The 21,381-nt window shown below is 36.9% G+C and overlaps 1 protein-coding gene across 1 annotated transcript in view; it reads right to left on the bottom strand.

Moving 5' to 3' along the window:
• LOC116992524 (collagen alpha-4(VI) chain-like) overlaps positions 1–7,908 on the bottom strand; it is a gene marked incomplete at its 3' end in the record, with an annotated part of 28,906 nt that extends 20,998 nt beyond the window's left edge. Inside the window, exons 1-7 of the mRNA XM_033052296.1 lie at positions 7,627–7,908; positions 4,715–4,793; positions 4,069–4,214; positions 3,880–3,959; positions 2,491–2,544; positions 1,933–2,008; positions 1,431–1,457 (exon numbers count right to left, since the gene is read on the bottom strand). Coding sequence (XP_032908187.1) covers positions 1,431–1,457; positions 1,933–2,008; positions 2,491–2,544; positions 3,880–3,959; positions 4,069–4,214; positions 4,715–4,793; positions 7,627–7,908 — 744 coding nt within the window. The remainder of the gene's footprint in view (positions 1–1,430; positions 1,458–1,932; positions 2,009–2,490; positions 2,545–3,879; positions 3,960–4,068; positions 4,215–4,714; positions 4,794–7,626) is intronic.
• Positions 7,909–21,381: the final 13,473 nt, after the last annotated feature.

Below are 21,381 nucleotides of genomic sequence, written 5' to 3'. Positions count from 1 at the left end.
AACTGCATTGTAGGTTTTGATGCTAAACTGACTTTGCAAAACCACCTAGTTAAAATTCCTGAGGAAGAACTTCTTTCATTGAAAACAATTCTGTACCTACTACAAGAAAAAACAGCTGGTTGTACATTTTGATTAGATTAATACGTTACAAACAAGAATTTCATGAATAAGCATTCCAGAAAAATGTTCTGCACTAAACAATCATAATTTTTATTGAAGTATTATTTTTCCATCAGTCATTTCCTACCTCAGAAAACCTGAGCCAAACTTCATACTATTCAACATTCAGCATTTCCTTTTATTCAGATAGCTACAATAAAATGCCTTGCAGACTTCAAAACTTCGTTAAGCTGCTTCAGCCTCACTAAGCTGGCACAATTAAACCACATTTTTAATGCGCTGAAAGTTTCACATTTTTATTTAAAATAAAATTTGTGGATTTAACTACACAACATAATGAATATATTCACATATTCACTGGATTTCAGTAGAGTCTGTGCAACTGGTAAGTCTTACAGCACTATTTAGCTTTGAAAAATTGAAACCACTAGCAAGTACTCTCCCACTTGTATAATCAGACATTTTGGATATTTGAAAGAGGACAAATTACTTCAGAGAACAGAGCAGAAAATGGAAAAGGAGAGAGAAACACGTGAGAAGATTAAAAAGTCAGTACCGAGCACTACTTTAAACAGAGCTGAGGTTTCAGAAACACTCTCTGAACTTTCTCACTGCTGCTCAGTTATGGAGGCAAACATCCTCTGAATCTTTGAGCCTCACAAGTATTTTTTAGAAGTGGTTTTATATCAAAACATTCAATACAAATTAATTTCATTTTAATCACTGTAGCTTGGAAACTATTAGCATTATAGATCATTGACTTCCAGGCTTCACATTTTATTATCCAATTAGTGATCATATCTCCTTGATGAACAGGTATGTTTGCAAGGTTAAACAAGCAGACTTTAAATATTAGCAGATGAGATGACAAACACAGCTTGAAGAGAAGTCTGGATATTGAAAACATATCAATAATGATCTAGTAAAAATGCTGTCCAAACCCCCAATAAATATTAGTTACAACCATTTTTTCCCCCTGCTCCTCTTCCTCAACAATTAGAACGAGACTCAGCTGACAGAATTACATACTATTAAACTAGTCAGTAAATAAATTCTTTTCCCATCAGTTAGACTAAATCAATTACGACTCCAATCATGTAAAACTACAGTTATGACTGCTGATTTTGATTAATGTGATAGGTATCTTAAATCCATCCTTATAGAACCATAAGAAAAGTAAAATTAATGCTGTGAAGTTTTCACACTATTTTCCTTCCTTGTTGATAATTTAATTTTACAGGGTAACATGAACTTAAAAGGAAGCAGAACGCTGTTCTCAAAGAAAATGGATCACACACTAAAACACATACCTGACTTCCTCTATAGCCTCTGGCACCCTGAAATTGAAAATAAACATGATGAAATTTGGTTAAAGTATTTTTGGTTGAAGTATTTTTGTTGAGCTTGAAAATCAGGGCACAATAGCTTGATGTGCAGAGGGATGCCATGCTCAGTATTGGAAGCCCCTACTGTTAAACCCTCTACTGCCATATACGGCATTTACTCCTCTCCTCTGGGAAGATAGTACAAGCTTCATTTTCATTCCCATTCCATAAAGTTGTATAGCTTTAACTAAGGTCTGTCTGGAGTTGGTGGTGAAAAAGTCACCATCAAGCTGCTTAATCAGTAAAATCCTGAGGTATTCAACCATGCTTGAGTCACACAAAATACCTCTCAAAATGAGACAGCAAACACTGTCTCCACAGCTGGATCTTGTAATTCATCCATGCTCCAGGAAGACAGCACAGGGATTTGCTCCCAGATAACAGGTTTGTGAGAAACAAAATTAGGAAATGTTTCAAAGTTATATACTTGCCTTATGGCCTCTGACACCTGGACACCCCCTGTCTCCTTGAGTCCCACTGAAACCAGCTGGGCCTCTCTCCCCCTAAGAAACAGAAGAAAATGTTCAGTTTCATCCGTACAATGATGATTACCGTTTCATTCATCTCGTAAGACTAAAGTAAGACAGAACTGTATCACCATTCATTGCACTAAAGATACAAATGCAAGTCACTTGGAAATTTTCATATGGGCCATAAGAGAACTTCAATTACTAATTTGAGTTGCACCTGTTTCTTTGCTCTCATTATCATGCCATGTTTATAGGGTATTACCAATCTCCAACTGAAATGTCTGTACTTGAAGGTGGGTTGGTTTTTTTAACTGAATAACACACTTTCAGTGAGTTGCTTTTTTAACAGTTTTTAATCTATGGTGAGGTGCAGAAGCACAGAGAAACAGATCTGTGTATTTACCTGTTCTTTTAACACATTTTGGGTTAACATTGATAGGTACTCAGTGAGTAAATGCAGACAAGTTCAGGTAGCAACTAACAACATCATAGCAGGAAGATAAATGTTTACTTACAATCCCACCTTCCTCACCAGGATGGCCAGGAGATCCTCTGTAACCTGTACTTCCCTGAAAAATGAGAATTTAAATGTAACACTGTTCTCCAAGCACACTGGCTTCATCTCTATCAGATTATTCCGCACACAGAGATAGAAACCATTCCCTGAAAATTAGATCTGGTCATGCTGAGGAGGGCAGGCTCCCTGCATTTACACAGACACTCTGCACAGTGCTATGTATTTGACATGGATGGGAAAAAAACCCAAACACAAACTGGAGAAAAGAACAATGATTAAAGTTTCATTTGTTATTTCAGGAGATTCTCTGATGGCTTAACAAAGCTCATTAGGATACCTGGTCAAATTAAATATCTTTCTAGTGATTTGGAAGAGGAAACATTATATAGTAATGAAATTCTAAGGTGAAATGAAAAATATAAGGAGTTGGAAACTAGTTGGGACGAAGTTATTGCGATGCCTTGCAAACACAAAGGAATGTTTCAGCTTTGTATTGGAAGTCATACAAATATCATACCCTCAGGGCAAAATCTGAGCAGAGAGAAACTGAACAAAGGGGATTTCTAGTTGTAAAACAACTATGTTTACACTCTGAACACTGTCTAAGCACCTTAATACAGCCTTTTAGTAAAACAGAAGGGTATAAGGAAAGGACCAAGAGTAATGGAAAAAAACAGTAAATCGGTTTATGAAGAAGTATTAGAAGACTGTATTTCTGTTAAGAGATAACCAAAACTTCATTTAACTGCAATCACATAACTGAAGTATGTTGACTGCAGATATAATTTATCTCCCATGTTACTGGAATAAGAAGCAATAATGGAATGAATAGTAGTCAAATGGAGACTACATATAATAAAAACTTTAATAATTAATACTACTAGTATGCTGTAGAAGTAATGACATCTGTAATATTCAAAAAGGTTTAAACCAAACAATTAAAAACCTTGAAAAAAATAATCCTTTTGGATCAAAACAGACTTATAGAAGAGGACATTTGGAATAACCAGTGACAAAAGGATAAGGCACATACCTAGTGAAAAATTACTATTTTCTACTCTCTGCTTGTCATTTGGAAGTTTCTCATTCCCAATAGATATACCTCTAGATTAATTGGACTTAATTTTTTTAATTCCTCTCCATTTTCTCCTGGATTGGTGTGGTAGAGTGCTTAATGATTTTTATATGTACAAGTAATTTGCATTACAAAAACACTTTTGCACAGGAGCATGCAGCAGAGAAAGGATCACATTTCATGTTTCTCCTTCATCTGTCCTAACATTAAATGTTATGGGGACATGCATGCATGCTCTGAAATACTATAAAAAACAGAAACACTTTGAAAAATGAAGCAGTTCTTATGTAATGTCTGTCTTAGACCTCCTACCTTCCTCCCAGGATTTCCCCGGACACCATGATCACCATTTTCTCCAAGACACTTACAAATAACTTTACAACATTTTCTTTCTGCAACAGTATCCTGAAAAGTTATAAGAAACAGTTCATTGACATATACTAATCATAAAACAAAGACCAATTTCCACCCCCCTTTTGTTTATATCACAGAAGGACTTACAAGGTTTCTCTGCAAGATGTTTGCAATATCTGCAAACCCAACACTCAGAGGCTCATTGTATCCAAACCCTCTGCCAAACTCTATTTCCCAAAATTCAGTCAAGTTCTGTGTACTGTCCAGACCAACCAAGAGAAGTGCATCAAGACCTTTAACATAAGCACAGATATAAATTAGTGAATACCTGAAACATAATTTAGCCAACAATATAAACTTGAATAACAGCAATTCCCTGAAAGACTTACATTTCATGGCTTCAATATAGTATGTTAAAAGAAATCACTGCTACTCAGTGCCCAAACACAAGTTCAAACCCTCTTCTTCCTAGGGAGGTCAGAGTTGTATCAAACCACTAGTACTGTTCTCATCAGTGAGAGGGGTCCATGCCAATTTGCTCCAGCTGTTGGAGCTGGACTCCAGAAGCTAGAACTTCTGCACCCCTAGGCACGTTTCTGGCAGCATCTGCCGTATAATGACAAGTCATCATGTACACTGCTTCGCATGGAGAAGCAAATACTCTCCCAGGGACACCTGAGCAATGCCACAGGAGCATGGAGAGGCAGTGTTAAGTGGAAAAGTTGCAATGAGGGAGCTGTACATCAGGCCTGTGGAATTAGGAAGCTGGAGCATCAATGTGATACTGTAATACCTTTAAAGCGAAGTGAGTCTGCTGCTTTCTTCAGGTCTTCCAGCGAACCATCCAGCCCATCTGAAAATACCAATAGAACCTGTCAGGAAAGAAAGTAATGACAAGTCAATTGGAAAAGAACTGAAAGTTCAGTCTTTGTAAGACTTACAGTTCACATTGAGAAATGGCTATGAGATGGTAAAATTGCACTACACTGAGTAAGATCTGAAATGTGTGCTGGAAAATGGTAGTGAGGAACAATGAGAACAGGACACAAAAGCCTCCCTTCCCTGATAGCACTTCCATTTGAGGGATTTTTCCTGCTGAATATACCATGGCTATTATATCTGTCATCTTAGCATGTGAGGTAGGAGTTAGGTTAAATTATTTTTTAACCTACCCACTGAAGAACTTTCTCTTATGTCTGAACAGTTCTCTTATATGTGAATGTGGAGAAGAATTTAGAGCAAACAAATTTTCCCATTACTGCAAGAGCAGCTCCCATTGGCTGTCAACTGAGTCACACCAGGAAGCGCATCCTCTCTGGGTTTAGTCCTCCCCCCATACAGATATTTATGTCTTTTTCCCCTTTCCACACAGGCAGGTCATCAATCTGCTCTGTTCTCTGCCTTGTTTCCTTCTTAAGGCATCAGGGTTAGCTCACTTCAGGATACTAATATTTTTTTACTGGCTACATTTCCATCTTTTCAGGCCAAAGAGCTATAGTTCAAGTCTCTTCCAGGATGGAGCAAAGCACAATTTCTTAAAGTACCCCCTCAAGCTACCAGTCTCTTCCCATTTTTCTTTTCTAACTCCCTCTTCAAACCAACAGAAGATCATGTTCCACTCACTGAATGGATTAGTTTGCCCAGAAAGAAGCTGCACAAGTAAATTGTGTTCTAGCCCCAATGGTAATGACTTCAAGTCCTCATAAACTCTCTGATCAATAAAAGTACAAGCACAGCTAGAGTTTCTTTCTTCCCACCCTTCCTATTTTACATTCTCTATGCAAGGCACAGTTCTGACCAGTGTAAACCCCATTACTTCTGTTAATGTAAATTTTTCCACAGGTGACAAAAGCAAATGAAAAGACTGCCACACCAGTTTAAGCTAGAGCTAACTGGTAAGTTATAAAACATACACCATGGAGGCGCTGGCACAAATTCTAAGTTTGCTCAAGCACCATGTGATACAGTGGAGAGCTGGACCATGGGTGGGTAAACTCATCGCAGATTGTTAAAGACAATAATGTAGGCTTTGGTCTGTTTTTTTCTATGATCTTTCCATTTTAAAAACATGGGGAACAGGGAGTGTGGGGTGTTACTGTGGGCATTGTATGTAAATATATGTAAAGATACGTTTTAAAAGCATTTGTTTATATAAAGCTCTTTTTGGAACACATCCATTGTTGAAAATGCTGCAATTAGGTCCAACTTTTTTTTTTGCTGCTAAGCAAACAAATAACAAAGAAAAGAAGAAATTCAACCAACAGAGAATCATGCTCCCTGATGAGTTTTATAACTAATAATCTTTACAGAACAAACATGTTATTTCTCAGGATCCTAGGAAGATTAAATTGTGATTTCATGTGCATTCTAAAGTCTTGTACTTTCAATTTGTACATAAACAGTGTCAGAGAAGAATATTAATCCACTGATAAAGTGTTGAGATATGCAGCATGTTTATATATAATAATAATAAGTCTAAACAGAAAGAAGCCCCGTTTGATGCTGATCTCCAGAACTGGCAATCAGCAGGAAAAAAGCACTGCTTTTACTTTTATGTTAAACAAGTTCTTTCTCTGAGACTCAAAACAAGCAAAATCTTATGTGGTCATGTTCCCTGTTCAGATATTTTAAGAAATCTTTGGGAAAAAACCACATTAAATATGCACCAAATAACAACTTAAATTGGTAAGTCACAAACCCATGCAAACGCCAACTTAAAAACAGAATGCCAAATTTCATCTGAAAGCAGAGGAATTTGTAATATAGCTTTCTCACTCCATGTCAGATCAAAATTGGTATTTCATAGAAGTGAAAATAAAGTTGAGAGGAAACCCCTTATGTATTCGGCAAGAACTAACCAATTCTTACTTAGTAGGAAGGTCTTCCTGCATGGTAGAAGCACTTAGGAAGTGCTAATATTCAAGCAGCTACTACAGGACATGCTCAGTTCTTTACAGAGTCAGTGCCTTATGAACGAATTAACTGTAGCATCTAGGCAAATTTTCCTGATCATCAGTTATCTGTAAGTAGAAGCCAGCTTTGTTATTTGAAATTATTTGACAAGTTAATGACATGAATAAACTTCTGTAGACAAATTTCTCTGATGACCTTTCCCTGTGACTTCCGCTTTGAGCTGTCACTATCCTGGACAAAGATACAGAATCAGGAATAAGAAAACAGTTTCCATTTAGGAATTAGAGTTCCGGAAAGAAAACCACTTTCCACTGCCCAAAATACAATCATTCCACAGTAGATATAAGAAGGTTATCTGTATAAATATTCATCACCACATGTATCAAGCCAAATGTTCTGGTACCATCTCACTACAGGAGTGCCTAGGGAATTGGAATTGATATATCAGGCTATATCAGATCAATGAAAAAAACAAGAGGTTCTACATAAACTTAAGAAAACATGAGGATGACTGAGCATTGGCACAAGTTGCCTGGAGTCTTCATTCTTGGAGATACACAAAAGCCATCAGGAAACAGCCCTAGACAGCCTACTCTAGTTGATCCTCCTTGAGCACAGGGATTGAAGAAGGTGACTTTCAGGGATTCCTTCTAATGTCTACCATTCTGTGATTCTGCATATTAGTGTCATCTATTCCCGAACAATTTTTTTTTCTTCCTGAAGTACTCAGCACCAGAGTAAATATCAAAATGCCTAATTTTTCTAAAATGTATGTTCATACCATTAAGTTACCTTAACTTTAGCAGAGGTCACATTAAAGAAGTTCTCCTCAAGTGCCTGCAAAAAGTCTGCATTAATGTAGGTGTCCACAGTGGTCTGTGCATCTAAGAACTTCTGGATGATCTCTTCATTATAGTCTTCAAAACCAGAGTCAAAGATTAATTGTTTGTCCTGTGTCAATACTTGGAACTTGAACCCAATGTCAACTGGAGCATTACAGCTGGTATTTGGCAATGATTTTATCTGGAGTAGAAGTCTGGGGAGGAATGCTTGCAGTCTCTGTTTCACAAGCATTGAGGGTGCTGGCTCCGTGCTCCTTGAAATATCAATTGCTATAGAAAGATCAATGTTGCATTCTGAAAAAAAAATATAGGAAACAGGGAACTATAAACATAAATTCTTTATCATCTTGTTTTCTGTCAGAATCATGGAACAAAATTCAACATGGTAGATTTAAAACCAGAAGTAAGAATCAGTGAGACAGGTTTTCCATAAACATAAAACAGCATCAGCCCACAGGTTCCAGTGTAACTATATGAACTTGCAATTACTAAGAACTAAATTACTTGGCACCTGCACGCACATCCAAACTGCAAATCATATCTGTTTTCCAACTGCTCATTGTCCTCAAAGGACCTAATCTTGAAAAAATCTCCATGAGCTTTGCTACCAACTGAGAATGTACAACACAAATTCCAATGGTATCACAAGACCAAATGATACATGCAAATGTAGAATAACAGCCCAAAGAAACAAACATAAGAGAGAGAGGCATTGCCTACATGAAATGTCATAACCTCTGTGAAAAACAGCTGCTGTAAGGTGATGGTCACCTGAGTTATGGAATTGCTTGCATTGCTCCTTATAATAACAACCAATAGTGTGACGTGGTTAATTCCTCCCCCTGCCCCAATCATCTTGCCCTCATTAAAACCTCAGCTAAACCACATGGTTTTTCTTCTCTACCTTGATTATTCATTTCTCATGTTGAATTTTATTCTGTGATCCTAGATAAATTATTGTTCATTGTTGTACCTCTGCAAGGAAGTCAGAGGCATGCAATTTTAGCTGTAAAACAGCACTCTACCTAATTTTATTCTCTTTTCACTCATTGACTCTGAAACACTTAGCAATCACAAGATTGCTTTCTGTGCTTGCTAGTTTGGGCTTGTTTCTGTTATTTCACATAAGTTTTCTGAGTTTTCCCTCTCTCATGAAAGAGATAAACATGTTCAGCTCTTTAACAAATACTTCTAGAAGTAATTACATCTCAGAGGGACCATCCTTATGTTTCAATATGTTCACTTGTGGTACAAACTGCCCCCTAGAGGGTATGATCTGCCAGAAAGCAGTGTGAAAATCTTTGAATGTAAAAGGTCACACTGAATGAGATTTTATAGCTTAAAAAGTCTAACATTCAGACCTCAGGGCAACATCAAAAAATCTATGCCTCTTATCTTTTTAGCTCACAACAAAACAATCAGTTAAATATGTCTATACATGCATACAGTCTACACACACGTGAACACAAAATCTAATGGATATTTCTTAAGGTATGTGTTCTTGTACAGCACACAGAATATGTGATCACAATGAAATTCCTCTAAGACCTGGGTCTTTTTAGTCACATAATTTGGAGGCAGTGTGAAGGGTAAGCAATTTTGCCCTGACAATTGGTCATCCACCCTTCCCAGCTCTTAATATATTCTCTGCCAAGTCATCAGTGTACCAGCAAGAATAACAAAACAGCGGTAAATAGTTCATACTTGGTGCTGCTATGTTGTGCATGAGAATGTGAAAAACATCTACTGGTAGGTATTCTATACCTTGTTGAAAATCTCTATTCATTGTCAGGAGTAAACACCTCTGTTGCCAAACTGTTTTTCTCACCACCTGTTCTCCTACAAGCATCCACATTGTTAAACTGTCCTATCTTGCTGCAAAGGTATCTTTTTTTTCTCCCATCAACAAGCGGTCCCTGAAATGCAATTCTTTAAATTGAAAGATCTGCCAGCTTAAGAGAAGATGACTGGAGAAAAGGGAATGAGTAGATTTATTACAGGAAAGAAGGTCAGTGAATATATTAAAACAGATGATAGGACAAGATAAAACATTATTCACAGAAAGTTGATCTTTGTTTTATGAGACAAATTTATGCAGAGTTTAGCAATAAATACATGCATCACTGAGATTAAACCCAATAGGAATACCTTAACTTCTCTCTCTCTACACACGAGTGCCTGTATATATATTGTTTACTGCTGTATCTCCCTTTAAATCTCCCTGTTCCCCGCCATGAAACACCAGGAGGTGCTACTGTGTTAGCCACAGTCATGCTGCTCCATAGCAGTGTGTTCCACTTCCACAGCATTCCTCTCTCTCTGCTTGCAGGAGCCAGGGAATGCTTTTTGATCTGGGAGTCTGCTCAGCTCTTGATGGGAAAAAGAGTGGGTGGGAGTGCAGAGCTCATACTGAATCATGCCCAGCTTTTCTCTCTGCAAACCACCTTAGCAGATATAATTCACACGGAGTAGCTTCTGTCTTGGAAGAAAGGTTCAGCTCTTCATTTTGGCTCCCAATACCCCAGCAAACAGCAGCCAGTTTTGGGGTGTTCAAGATCTCACTAGCCTAGGATGCATGAGAGGCTCAGTTGTTACAAAATGCTTAAACAAGCAGTGTGGTCATCCCCGTGTTCCTTTCTCAGTAAGTTTCTGATTACAAAGGGGATGAAACCTGGAGAACTGAGTTGGATCAATTTTATGGCATAACAAGGAGAACAAAGTGCATACATCCAACACATGTAAAATATCACCTCTATGTGAACACAACACACAGGAAGATACCAATGAGCTTTAAAGGACAGTCACAGCCCCTATAAGGATGAGCAAAGAGAGAAGAAATGCTCCAGAACTGTCTTCAATGCCATGCACTTACGCCACAGTCAGAAGACAGCAATTTCTTGATCTGTCCTGCACTCCATTTTTCTTTTTTACAATTTAACAAATACATCTACAGTAATATCAATCTACATAGCTGGCATGAATATGCAATGTTAAAGAACAACTGTATGTCCTGTACTTCAGTCTTCCCACATGATAAGGCAACTGGTAATGCAGCACCAAGTCAGAATAAACTCAGACCCAAAAACAGCACGTGACATTTGATAAAAGTTGCTGTTAACTAAAAGCACTACTGAACCTTTACTTTGAGGTTGGCAGCCTCTCAGGCTGTGTGGCATCCAAGCCACCGTTGCCATGTCAAAGATGTAGTAAGAGATACAACTTTCTGTTTCTCATCTAGAAAAAGCTTTTGGGTAGCACCTCAGAATTATCATGGATTTGCTGTTCACATTTTGCCAATACATCCCACAGAACCTAGGATGGATTTTCTCACACCCCCTCTGCACAGTGGGACTTCAGTTTTGTTGACAGACAGTGGTTGTTGACAGTCACACTGAAGCAGGATGGTCAGCAGGAGATGGCAAAGCTACACTTCTAGCAGGTTCTTTTTAAAATATCACTGAATTGTCTGTTTCCCTCTTTTTATTAAGATACCTGCTGGGGGTATCTGCTCTGGCTCCTTTCAGACACTGAGGAACTGTGGATATGAAGGCTTAATGTGAAGCACTGTCTTACTTCAGAAGCTATTTACCATAGCAAGGAGTACAGTGGTTCTTGACTGAAGCAAAGTACAAGTTGTGAGTTGCAAACATGGGTAGTATTTTTCCCTAAAACAACTGCATTGCTGTGCAGTTAGCTCAGATACTTTTATCAGGGACTACAGAAAGCCATGTGGATATTTGTCATCATACACCCAACAAAAGGTTTATTCCTTACCCTGACCAGGGAGATGTTTGCATTAATAGACCTGACTGACATTAGTTTTTATGGTTTTCAGTGCATCAGGATTATCCACTGTGAACTCTCCCTCTATCACCAGCTATTAAAAACAGCTCTCAAGGGGGATTTTATCATTCCATAGGAATGACATAGTCAGCTTCAAAGACATAGATCCCATTGCTCCACAAAGCCATTGCTGCATCCTCTACCCTGTCAGCAGAGTACTCATTGAAAAAAGCTCTGGACAAGCCTCTTTTTGGCTACCAGCACTTGCTATGAAGTGATTCCCTAGCACTGGAGGCTCTGCCCTGTTTTGGTGACTCCTTCTTTGTAATGTAATTTTTGTATCTTCTGTAAGGAATTGTTCTTGTTATAAAAAGTGTTCAAGAATAATTCAGTGTATGTCACATCACTGTGCTGAATCACACCAACACAGATTTTGTCTTGTATTGATCTTTGAGCATTAAGTTCCATGTCCCTGTACTCCAGGATCCATCTACCAGGAAAAATATGTCAGTCATGGAAGCTTTCCTGCTGACTGAAGAAACACATTGTAAATTTCCTCCTTCCCTAAAGGTTGTGTGATCTAATACAAAAGTAATTTTGAATCCTAATTGCTTTTCAGTATCCAAGACCTATTGGACTTTCGCAGAAAAATCCTTCCATCTATTCTGCCAAATTGTCATCACCCACTAGTTACTTCTTTTCCCCTGTTTATCATAGAGAGGGTCAGAAGATACATCCTTCTGCACCACCATGCATAGGAAAAGGAGAGATGCTGAAATCCACAACACAGTTCTCGTTCACAGTCTGCTCAGAATAAATATGTAGTGAATGCATATGAAACACTTCTGTATGTGAAACACAACTATTGGAATGTGTTGGCCTGCTCTCAAGAGAGCAAAGGAAAAGTAAGTAATGCACTTTGAGTTCCATTCTGCATGCATACATTATTAATTAATATTTACTTTCTGAGGGGAAAAAAATTAGTTCACACCAACTAAGCACATTTCTTTGCAGTAGGTGTTAAGCTCACGAGTTTCCACAAATTCCAGAAGCATATAACAGTACCAGAGCATGGATGGAACAGTTATTATTTCCTCAAATTCAATGATCATGCAGAAAACATCCTGCAACTGGGCAGAACACTTCTCAAACAAATCTTTCAGAAGACCTGACTACCAAAATGGAACTGCTAAATACTGTGACTTATCTTGCTTTTGGCAGTCTTACAATTTAAAGAGCTTTATGTTGCTTTTACAAATATAAAACCTCAGCATGCATGAACAAACCCAAAATTTAATGAGCTGTTGCATTATTTTTTTTCATTTTTAAGAGAAATTCTCATACTGTAGTTATAAGTTTCACAAAAACAGACCACATTATCCCTGATTATAATCCATAGTTAGAAAAAAAATTCAGAAATTCTTCATCTCTACATTGGGTATAAATGTAAAAAAGCAATTTTGCTATTAACTTGAAGAGCAATTTCTTTAGTGTATTACCAGACTCCTCCGCCTCTGTAGAAAAGGTGAAAACATAGAGAAGAAGAAGTGGTATCCAGGCATCCATTTTGAAAACTTTCCTAGGGGAAAAAAAATCAAAGCCAAAGATATAAGAAATACAAAGTATAATTCCCTAAAAAAGATGCTTTTAATTGTGGAGGAACAGGGTAAGTGCATTTTATTAACAACATGCAGGCTTTCTAGCTTATGCAATTTAAACTAGCATTTCAAATTCATAATTTTTCCCTTTGCTTTTAATACACAGGCTTTGAACACAGAGCTGTTAGAGTTTGGCACTGATGTACACAGCATATAACCAAAATGAATTGTTCTATGCTTTGCTCTCACAGTCATTCTTTGTTCTGATTCACACAGCTATATTTACCATGATATAAAATTCAACTAAAAGCAAGGTTTTCAAAATGTAAGATTAATGGGAGTTATGCCTTTAAGATTCCCTTTTAGCCTTGAAATTTCCCACCCCCACATCAATTTAAAGGAAAGCTTGGTGGTTTTATCTATATATGATACACATAGATAAGAACAAGCATTCATTTACAAATTAAATACACCAGTGGGCCAGTAATAAGGACACTTGTCATAGAAAAATGGAAATAAAAACCAAACTCAGTGTTGTGGATAATGGGAATGAAAATCCCTCAGAAAGGACAAAATTAAGGCATGTTGAGCTTAAGTACACTAAACAAATGAGAACAAAACAGTTTTGAGTAACTTTGTATTCTAGGACACAAGCACACTTGATTCTGCCTTTAACAACTCATTACACTGTTTATTCTGTACCTTGGATCTGCAAAGACAACTTAGTAAAAGGGTTACAGCTGGTCTAACATTATAGCACAAGGTTCAGTCCAGATTCTTAGGGTAACAGCATATAATATTACCCTAGGTCTTCTAAATAACAAAAGGTAATGAATAGAAATTATCATATTGAATCTATATTCAAACCTCAGGCAAGAGCAAAACTTCATTTCCAAGTATTGCCACACCAAGCTGCACTGAAGCTCTTGAAGAGTTCTTTGGAACCTTTGGGGAAAAAAGCACCACATTTCCTGTATTTCAAGACATTTATCAGATACAGACACTTTCCACTTTTATTAGAACTGCAGAAATCCCAGGTGCAACTGAGGTCCCTATGCAATCACAGAGGTTCTAGGTATTATGTAGTCCTCTACAGGAACAGAAAGCAATGCTAGGGTTGGTGCATTAAGGAAATCTCCTTCATGCCACATGACAATTTTCTTTAATAAGCATTACTAACGCAAAAGGAAACTGTTTTGCAACCATTTTACATGCCATCTTCACAATTAAATTTTGTCTTGGATTTAATTATTTTTTCTGCATATATTCCTGAGAGTTAATGAATCTCTTCAGAGTTCCCCTTGGTCACTTTGACAGAGATTTAATCCTGTTATCTATTTTCACTTCTACACCTCATTATATGAGCCTCTTTTTAAATGTTAATAAGCTCAAACTTTATACTGAGAGACAATTAAATATTTTAATGGTACCCCAAAAATAATAATGATTACTAATTTTCATTACTGTGTTACACAGTTCCTGCTTTGATAGCACAGTTATTATGCCAGAGCAGCATTAACATCTTGAACTCTCTTATTTGAATCAATTGCACACAGATCTATAGACCCAGCCAGACATGTACATATTCAAGTACAGTTAAGTGCTGCCAGTGTTTCCAAAGCCTCCAATTAGTGTTTTGCTCTAGAAATTTCCATCAGGATAAGTATGTGAACAATTCAAGAGCACCAACAGCAGCAAGCTCCCAAGGTACAGGTGGCTGCTCACACTCAGATGAGTGAAAAACAGCTGGTGTTTTAGCAAGGAGCTAGACTTTCCTAAATTATGTAAATATTCAGATTTCATACCAAAATCTAGCTCTTACTGCTATAATATGCAAAATAATCTGAGACTGTTTAGCTATGCAACTATTTTCACACCTCCTAACAGCTGTGGTCTCTGCCTCCTTTGGCTTCTTTCAGCCCCACAACTCAAGAATGCCCCCTAAGAATGTTCCTTTTTCTACAGGTCAGATACCCTCGATGTGAAAAATCTCTCCCACTCTTCCTAAACAGTGAGTGTGGACGGGAACCTATTTATCACGTGCTTTGGTTTTCTTTTAATTAGTTCCTTCTGACATCAGGCAGCTTCTTTAAATACACAGAAAAACCTGCAATTTAGAAACATGTGCAGACTAATTTTTCTACTTATACTATTTATTTTGCCTTATCTTCACATGCAAAATTCCAATCATACACTACTAGATGCATAGATAGAAGTGCTTTAGGCCTTTTATGTGTATTCTTCCTTATTTACTAATGCAAAATAAGAAGTAATTTAATGGAAAATTCACATCATACTGCTCATATATACTATAGATCAAAGCCTAAATAAACTCACTCAGAAACATGCAGTGCTACAGAGCATTACACTAGCAATATCTTAATTTTAAAATTTATTTGAATGTAAAATGGTACATACAAGGTATCAGCATAAAGTACTTATATATGCATATCTGCAGTTGCTTATATAAATAAATAAATAAATAAAAGCATAATTATGCAAGATGCTAAGGTAGCAATTCTCCAAAATCTAAGACATCTTTCCACTTTAATTCTATTTTAGGAGACAAGAGTTGAAAATTATTGAAAATCCCTAGAAACCAGTATAAAATAATACTTATTTTAAAGCTCATTTTACTGCCAGCACTTTTACTTATTTGTTCCCAGAGATAAACCAACATGTATATAAATCTCAAGGGAAGAAAAAGATCAACAGTACTCCTGAATCTTTAAATGCTTCACAAAGATTACTTGCCAATATATTTTATTTTTCTTTTTAACCAGCAAAAGTCCCAATCTTATCTTCAGCTGCTTCAATTTAGGCAGGTGAAAAAGTCATTCTGTAGATTTTTGCTGCCAGAACAAAAGGCACCCTCAAATGATAATATGCTTCTTAAGCACACTGTCAAAAGCATGGAGATCTTGAAGCAACATCTCTTTTTCACCTATGATTTATAAGCATCTTGCATACAGGATCTCCCTGCACACCTGACTGGGGACATTTTACCTCTTGTGTTGGTATATACTAACTAAAGGAACACAATCTTTCTTGTCTCAGTTTAAAATCCCATCTCTACCAGTGCAAATAAATGCAATCATATAGTTTTCTTCTACCTACTGAAGTACTCAAGTTAGATTACTTCAACTTCTACATGCTTCCTTCCTTCTTCATTCCTTCTGAAGTCTCTGAGATAAGATCAAGTCTTGGAATACAGCGGAGAGAAAGCTTCAACTTACATGTCCCACTTAGTTATTCCTTTCCTTCACCATCCCCTTTTCTCTCACTAAAACAAATTTAAAGTCTGGTTTTCAACTGTGGAATTTCCTGGTTTCACCAAACAGTAAAACAGGAGGAATCCATCCCACTCTCCCACCTCACCACTCTCCTCATATACCCACATATTGAACTTTAAACACTGAGAAATCATAGTACCAGAAGAAAGATAAAATGTTGCTGTAAAAATAAAGCAACATACTTTCTAGGTGTCAGCTCTTTATGTAAAAGAAGAAATTTGGTTTTTTAGTTATCTCCTCTCTACATATTTTTTCCTACAAATATATTATCTTCTTGTTAGCACTAAAATGTCTCAGGAAGAAAGTTGTTGCTTAACCCATTACAGGTTTCCTGGAGAAAAAGGAGTTTCTTAATGATTCCAGGAATAATCACAGGGCGAGGCACTGATTCAAGCAAGGAGACCCTGAGTGACTTACCTGATTTCTTAAATCAGTGTGAACAACATGAGGTTCAATATGTTTCAAGGGGTGGTTTTGTTTAGAAGTGCATGCAGACACAGCTGGAAAGGACGTGGCCACCAGGATAAGGAACACCCCCACAGACAGACGTAAGTACAGACAAGCACAGAACCAGCCCATGAGGAGTCTACATCCAGTCTTACAAGGAAAAGACTGACTGACACTAAAAATCCGTTTCATTTACCATTAATATCAGTGTCTGCCTCTCTGTGAGCAAATGGGACAGATGTTTACTTGCTGACTTCATTTTAAAGAATGAAGAGACAAAATGATTTCCCATTTCAGTATTTGGTGCACCTTTTCTAAGCCTATTGCCTATTTTTCCATTTCTGAGCAAAGTTAAGTAATTAGCACATTATGATCCTGTTAGTTTTCATTCATACTTCTATCTTCCTGATGGTTTAAACAGAAAAAAAAATGTGATAATTACACATTAATAAAATTTTATAAATAGACCCTGATACCCTGACAGCCTCAAACAGTTCTTAACCTACCATGAAATTAAAAATAAAATTATGGTTTCTCTATTCAGCCCAGAAGATCCCTCAAAAACAAATCTTCTGTCAGAGAGCCCAACTATTTATGACATCTCCATATCTAACGTAACCATACTCTTTTAGTGTCCCCTGAAGTCAAATGTGTTGAATGCATCAAGTACATATGTATATTCCCTTAGGATCAGGACAATTCCTTCAGAAGTCCTGAGCATCCTCTCTCTATTTTACACAACTTCCTTTAGCTCAGCATGAGCAACCTGCAACTCCCATAATGCATGATGGGGAGACAAGTAGAGCTGCCCTTGCTGTCTGCCAGGTGTGAGAAGTAAAAATTCTGTAAGATTTAGAAAACAAATTTTCTGATCCTGTTATGTTGCCTGCCCCAACTCCCCATACTTTGCTTTAAGAAAATCTTCACTGAAAAATCTATGGTTTTTTCCTCATAAATTTATTTTTAACACAAAATAAAGTAAAACAAATGGCTGAAAACCTCATTAGATGAAAAGGAGATCTAATCAGAATACTTACAACATCTACCTAAGACTATAGTTTGCTATTCTGAGAGCCTGATAAGCTTTCACTTCTTCTTTGCACACTCTGTAATTAGCTGTTTACTAATCACACCCTTATTTAAACTGCTCTATTCAGTTGAAATTTAAAGCTTGCCTCTAAGTGTATGAATTCAACTAGGCTATCCCAAGTTGTCATTAAAATATGAACATAACTATGCACATTACTATGGCTTTAGACTTTACTCTTGTTCTAGTTTCCTCAAGAAAGAAGTCAAGCAGAAGGTTACATTTCACCTTTCATCCCTGATGGGGGGAAGAATTTTAAAATCAAATCTAGTAAAGAGAGCTGTGAAACTTAAGAGTTTTTAAACCTTGTTGAACGAGTTCTTACCTAGCAATGACTCATTTTGACCCAGAACTAATTCACTTTCAAACTCCTCAACACTCCGTTCTTTGGCCTCAATAAAAGAGCAGCGAAGGGGACCTCATACGACAATTTAGGACTGTACCCAATAACCTGTATATATGCATTTCACAGAAAGGCGGATGTATGTCCTACTAAGGGATTTGTCAAAGGGGGTAAAGGAGGCAAAAGAGCTCCTTTGTATGGAGTAGTTTTCCCACATCGGAAAGCTCTTACGGAACTAGAGATGCATTTCTTATTGTTCCTCTCTCTCTTTCCTATCTGTTCTGGCCTTAGACTTCCTTTGCTTTAGTATCATGTCAGTATCAAAGAAGTATCATGGCTGATCTGGCCACGGATCAAGTTTGTTTACACACCGAAAAAAGCATAAATGCTATCAATAAAAAGCTTTAAAGCAGGAAACCAAAAGCATTTCACAGACCTTGTAAAATGGGCCAGCTAAATCTGGAGGATAATACAAGTAATTTTTCATATCCTCACTAGTCCCTTTGGTTGGAAAGCAGACAAATGTCAATAGCATAAACCTTACCCACATATGCTTCACTGACTCATTTAGTAAAGGATATTAAGTGAACAAAACACAAACATTTCATTCATGAAAGCAGCTTCTCAAAGCCAAAAGTTCTTAAGAAAACCAGCAGATGTGACCCTCCTGCTTCCAGGAATATTGAGTGGGAAATCCTCCTATCCACAGGAGTAAGTACTCAAACTCATCTGGAACAAATTAATTTTATAAGAAGTCTTGTTTTAGAATAAAAATAGTGTAAGTCACCTCATGTTGAACCACCACAAAGTGGGGAATTTAAAATTGAAGACAACAGTTTGTATGCAGAGTTACACAATTTTAAAACCATCAATTATTCACAAACATATGCTAGAAGTACCTTTGAGATAAGATTCTAAAAATATGAGCTTACTGGAGGTGGCAAGATGCAGATTCTTGCTTTATAAAAACTTAATGTTAGAAAAACCTTGCAATAGTCAATAGAAGTAAAACTTCTGCCAACATACTTGCTTTAAAAACCCTGCTTAATTATCCTCTCATTTCTAGTTCTGAAAATCATGCATTTTTACCAGAATCTATCACTTTTGATGTCAGGAAAATACGAAGCTAGGAAGAATCAAAACTTTTGCTTGTGAATATCTTCACAATACTATATCACCCATAGTTAGTGCAAGGCTTATGTTGTCTTGTTAAATGAAATATCTTTGTAAAATGAACAAAGCAAAGAGACACATGCATTTCTGAAGCATCCTGATGTTATTACTAGGTGCATATTTTACTTTGAATTGTTTGGAATAAATTTTGTTTATCCAAAGGCTCTTTTCTTATTCATTGACATGAAGGAGATTTGTTTGACTGAATAATACTGTATTTGGATTTGAATGTGTGGAAGAATTAAGTAAATTATTATATGCAGGCAAATTATAGCTCAGTAATTTTGTGGCAAACATCTTTACAACTGCAGCTGTTGTGAAACCAATGAAAATTAAACAGCATGTTTTATATGTTGCCACATTGTGAGAAGAATCCATAATAAATTCCAGAAAGTAACTGGAAATCTGACACATTCTCAGGTGTCTGCATGCCTATATACAGGTAACTTAGAAAATGTGTTTTGTGACACTCGCCATGCACTAAAGTCACAATGCACCAGATAAAATGTAAGTTCATACATATGCAAACATTCACTAATAATCCTCAGCAATGCCATCTCAGTATAGCAGATCTTGAAAAACAGTTTTGTGAGGAGCTAATAAACTTTAAAATGTAGCTTCATACAGAACCAAAATAAGCCAAAAATTCCGATTTTCCCTTGAAGCTAAATTAATTTGAATACAATTTGGCACCTCTCAAGTGTTGCATTTTCTCAAAAATCATTGGTCTCTGATATTTTTTTTTAATGCTATAATACTAAGCTTTTAAATGCTGAAAGGAGCTACATGACACTTGCAAAATGAGGGTTTGTCATATATGATTACTCAGTACTACATAGGATTATCTTGGCAGATGAAAGAATATTGCTTGAATCTCCAAACTATTGCTGAAGATGTTGAGCTCTCTTCCTTCAAATCTTTGTCCCCAGTCTTCCAATCCAGCAAGAATTCTGCACATAAATTCTTTCATCACATTTTTTATATTGACAATACCCACTGAAATTCACTTCATGCACACTGAATAACCTATGCTGAAAGTGTATTCTGAGATAACATACAACTAATAATAGTCATGGAATTTGGTCTCTACAGCATCATCTAGAAAAAAATCCTCTGTTTCCCTAGGACCACACAAAAGAAAACAAGTATAGCATCAATGTTTTTTCCCTGTGCGCTACTAACATTTCCTGGACAATGTTTCAGTTCAAGACTACCATATGCCTCTAATTATTTACTGATTAGAATTCTTGCATGAGCCATTCTATTTCTGCATTCTAATTTTGCTTTGGAAGGTTGTAGGTTCAGTTCAGATGTAAAAGCGCTTTTAAACAAATGCTTTTACTTTGTCTGGTGTCAGGAAAGCTAAAAAGAAGTGGAATCTTGCACACTGTTCTGAACAACATAGTAGCATATAATAATTTAACTGCAGTTCCGTCCCTTTTTTATAACATGCTAATTACTTCCAAACACTGCAACCAGACCTCCTGGGTTCCTCTGAAAATTGAGAAGTGCCTCGAAATACCACCCAGAGACACTGGCATCAAAGTAAAGTTCCCTTCAATGAAAGGGAGACAGCAAGTACTATGTTACCAAACTTATCTGGAGTCATTGTAGGTAAGAAAAATGCTTCTTCATGCTACAGAAGTTTGAGATGTCTCAAACTTAAATGGGAAAAAAAATACTGAAAGCTCAATTGCCCACATCAGAATCACTATGTTTTCTGTTCCCTTCAGAAGGGAGTCTCACACATCTTTTTTTCTTTATGGAAGCAGTTTTGATGCAGGGGATACAGCAACTTAACCTCAGGGACATCCTCATGCAAGATGAATGCATGTAGTTATTCACTTCCACTTGTAGAACCTCACAGCTATTGTGCAAAGGCACCTGGAAAGGGGGCCACAGAAGGCAAGACACCTCAAAAAGATGGGATTTGTCCACATTCAGGTTCCTTAGCTGGTCTTAAACCTGATCTCTTTAAGAG

The sequence above is a fragment of the Catharus ustulatus genome, chromosome 1 (assembly GCF_009819885.2).
Source record: "Catharus ustulatus isolate bCatUst1 chromosome 1, bCatUst1.pri.v2, whole genome shotgun sequence".
NCBI lineage: Eukaryota > Metazoa > Chordata > Aves > Passeriformes > Turdidae > Catharus > Catharus ustulatus.
The sequence above is the reverse complement of the archived record's forward strand: the minus strand, read 5'-3'. Positions and strand labels throughout refer to the sequence as shown.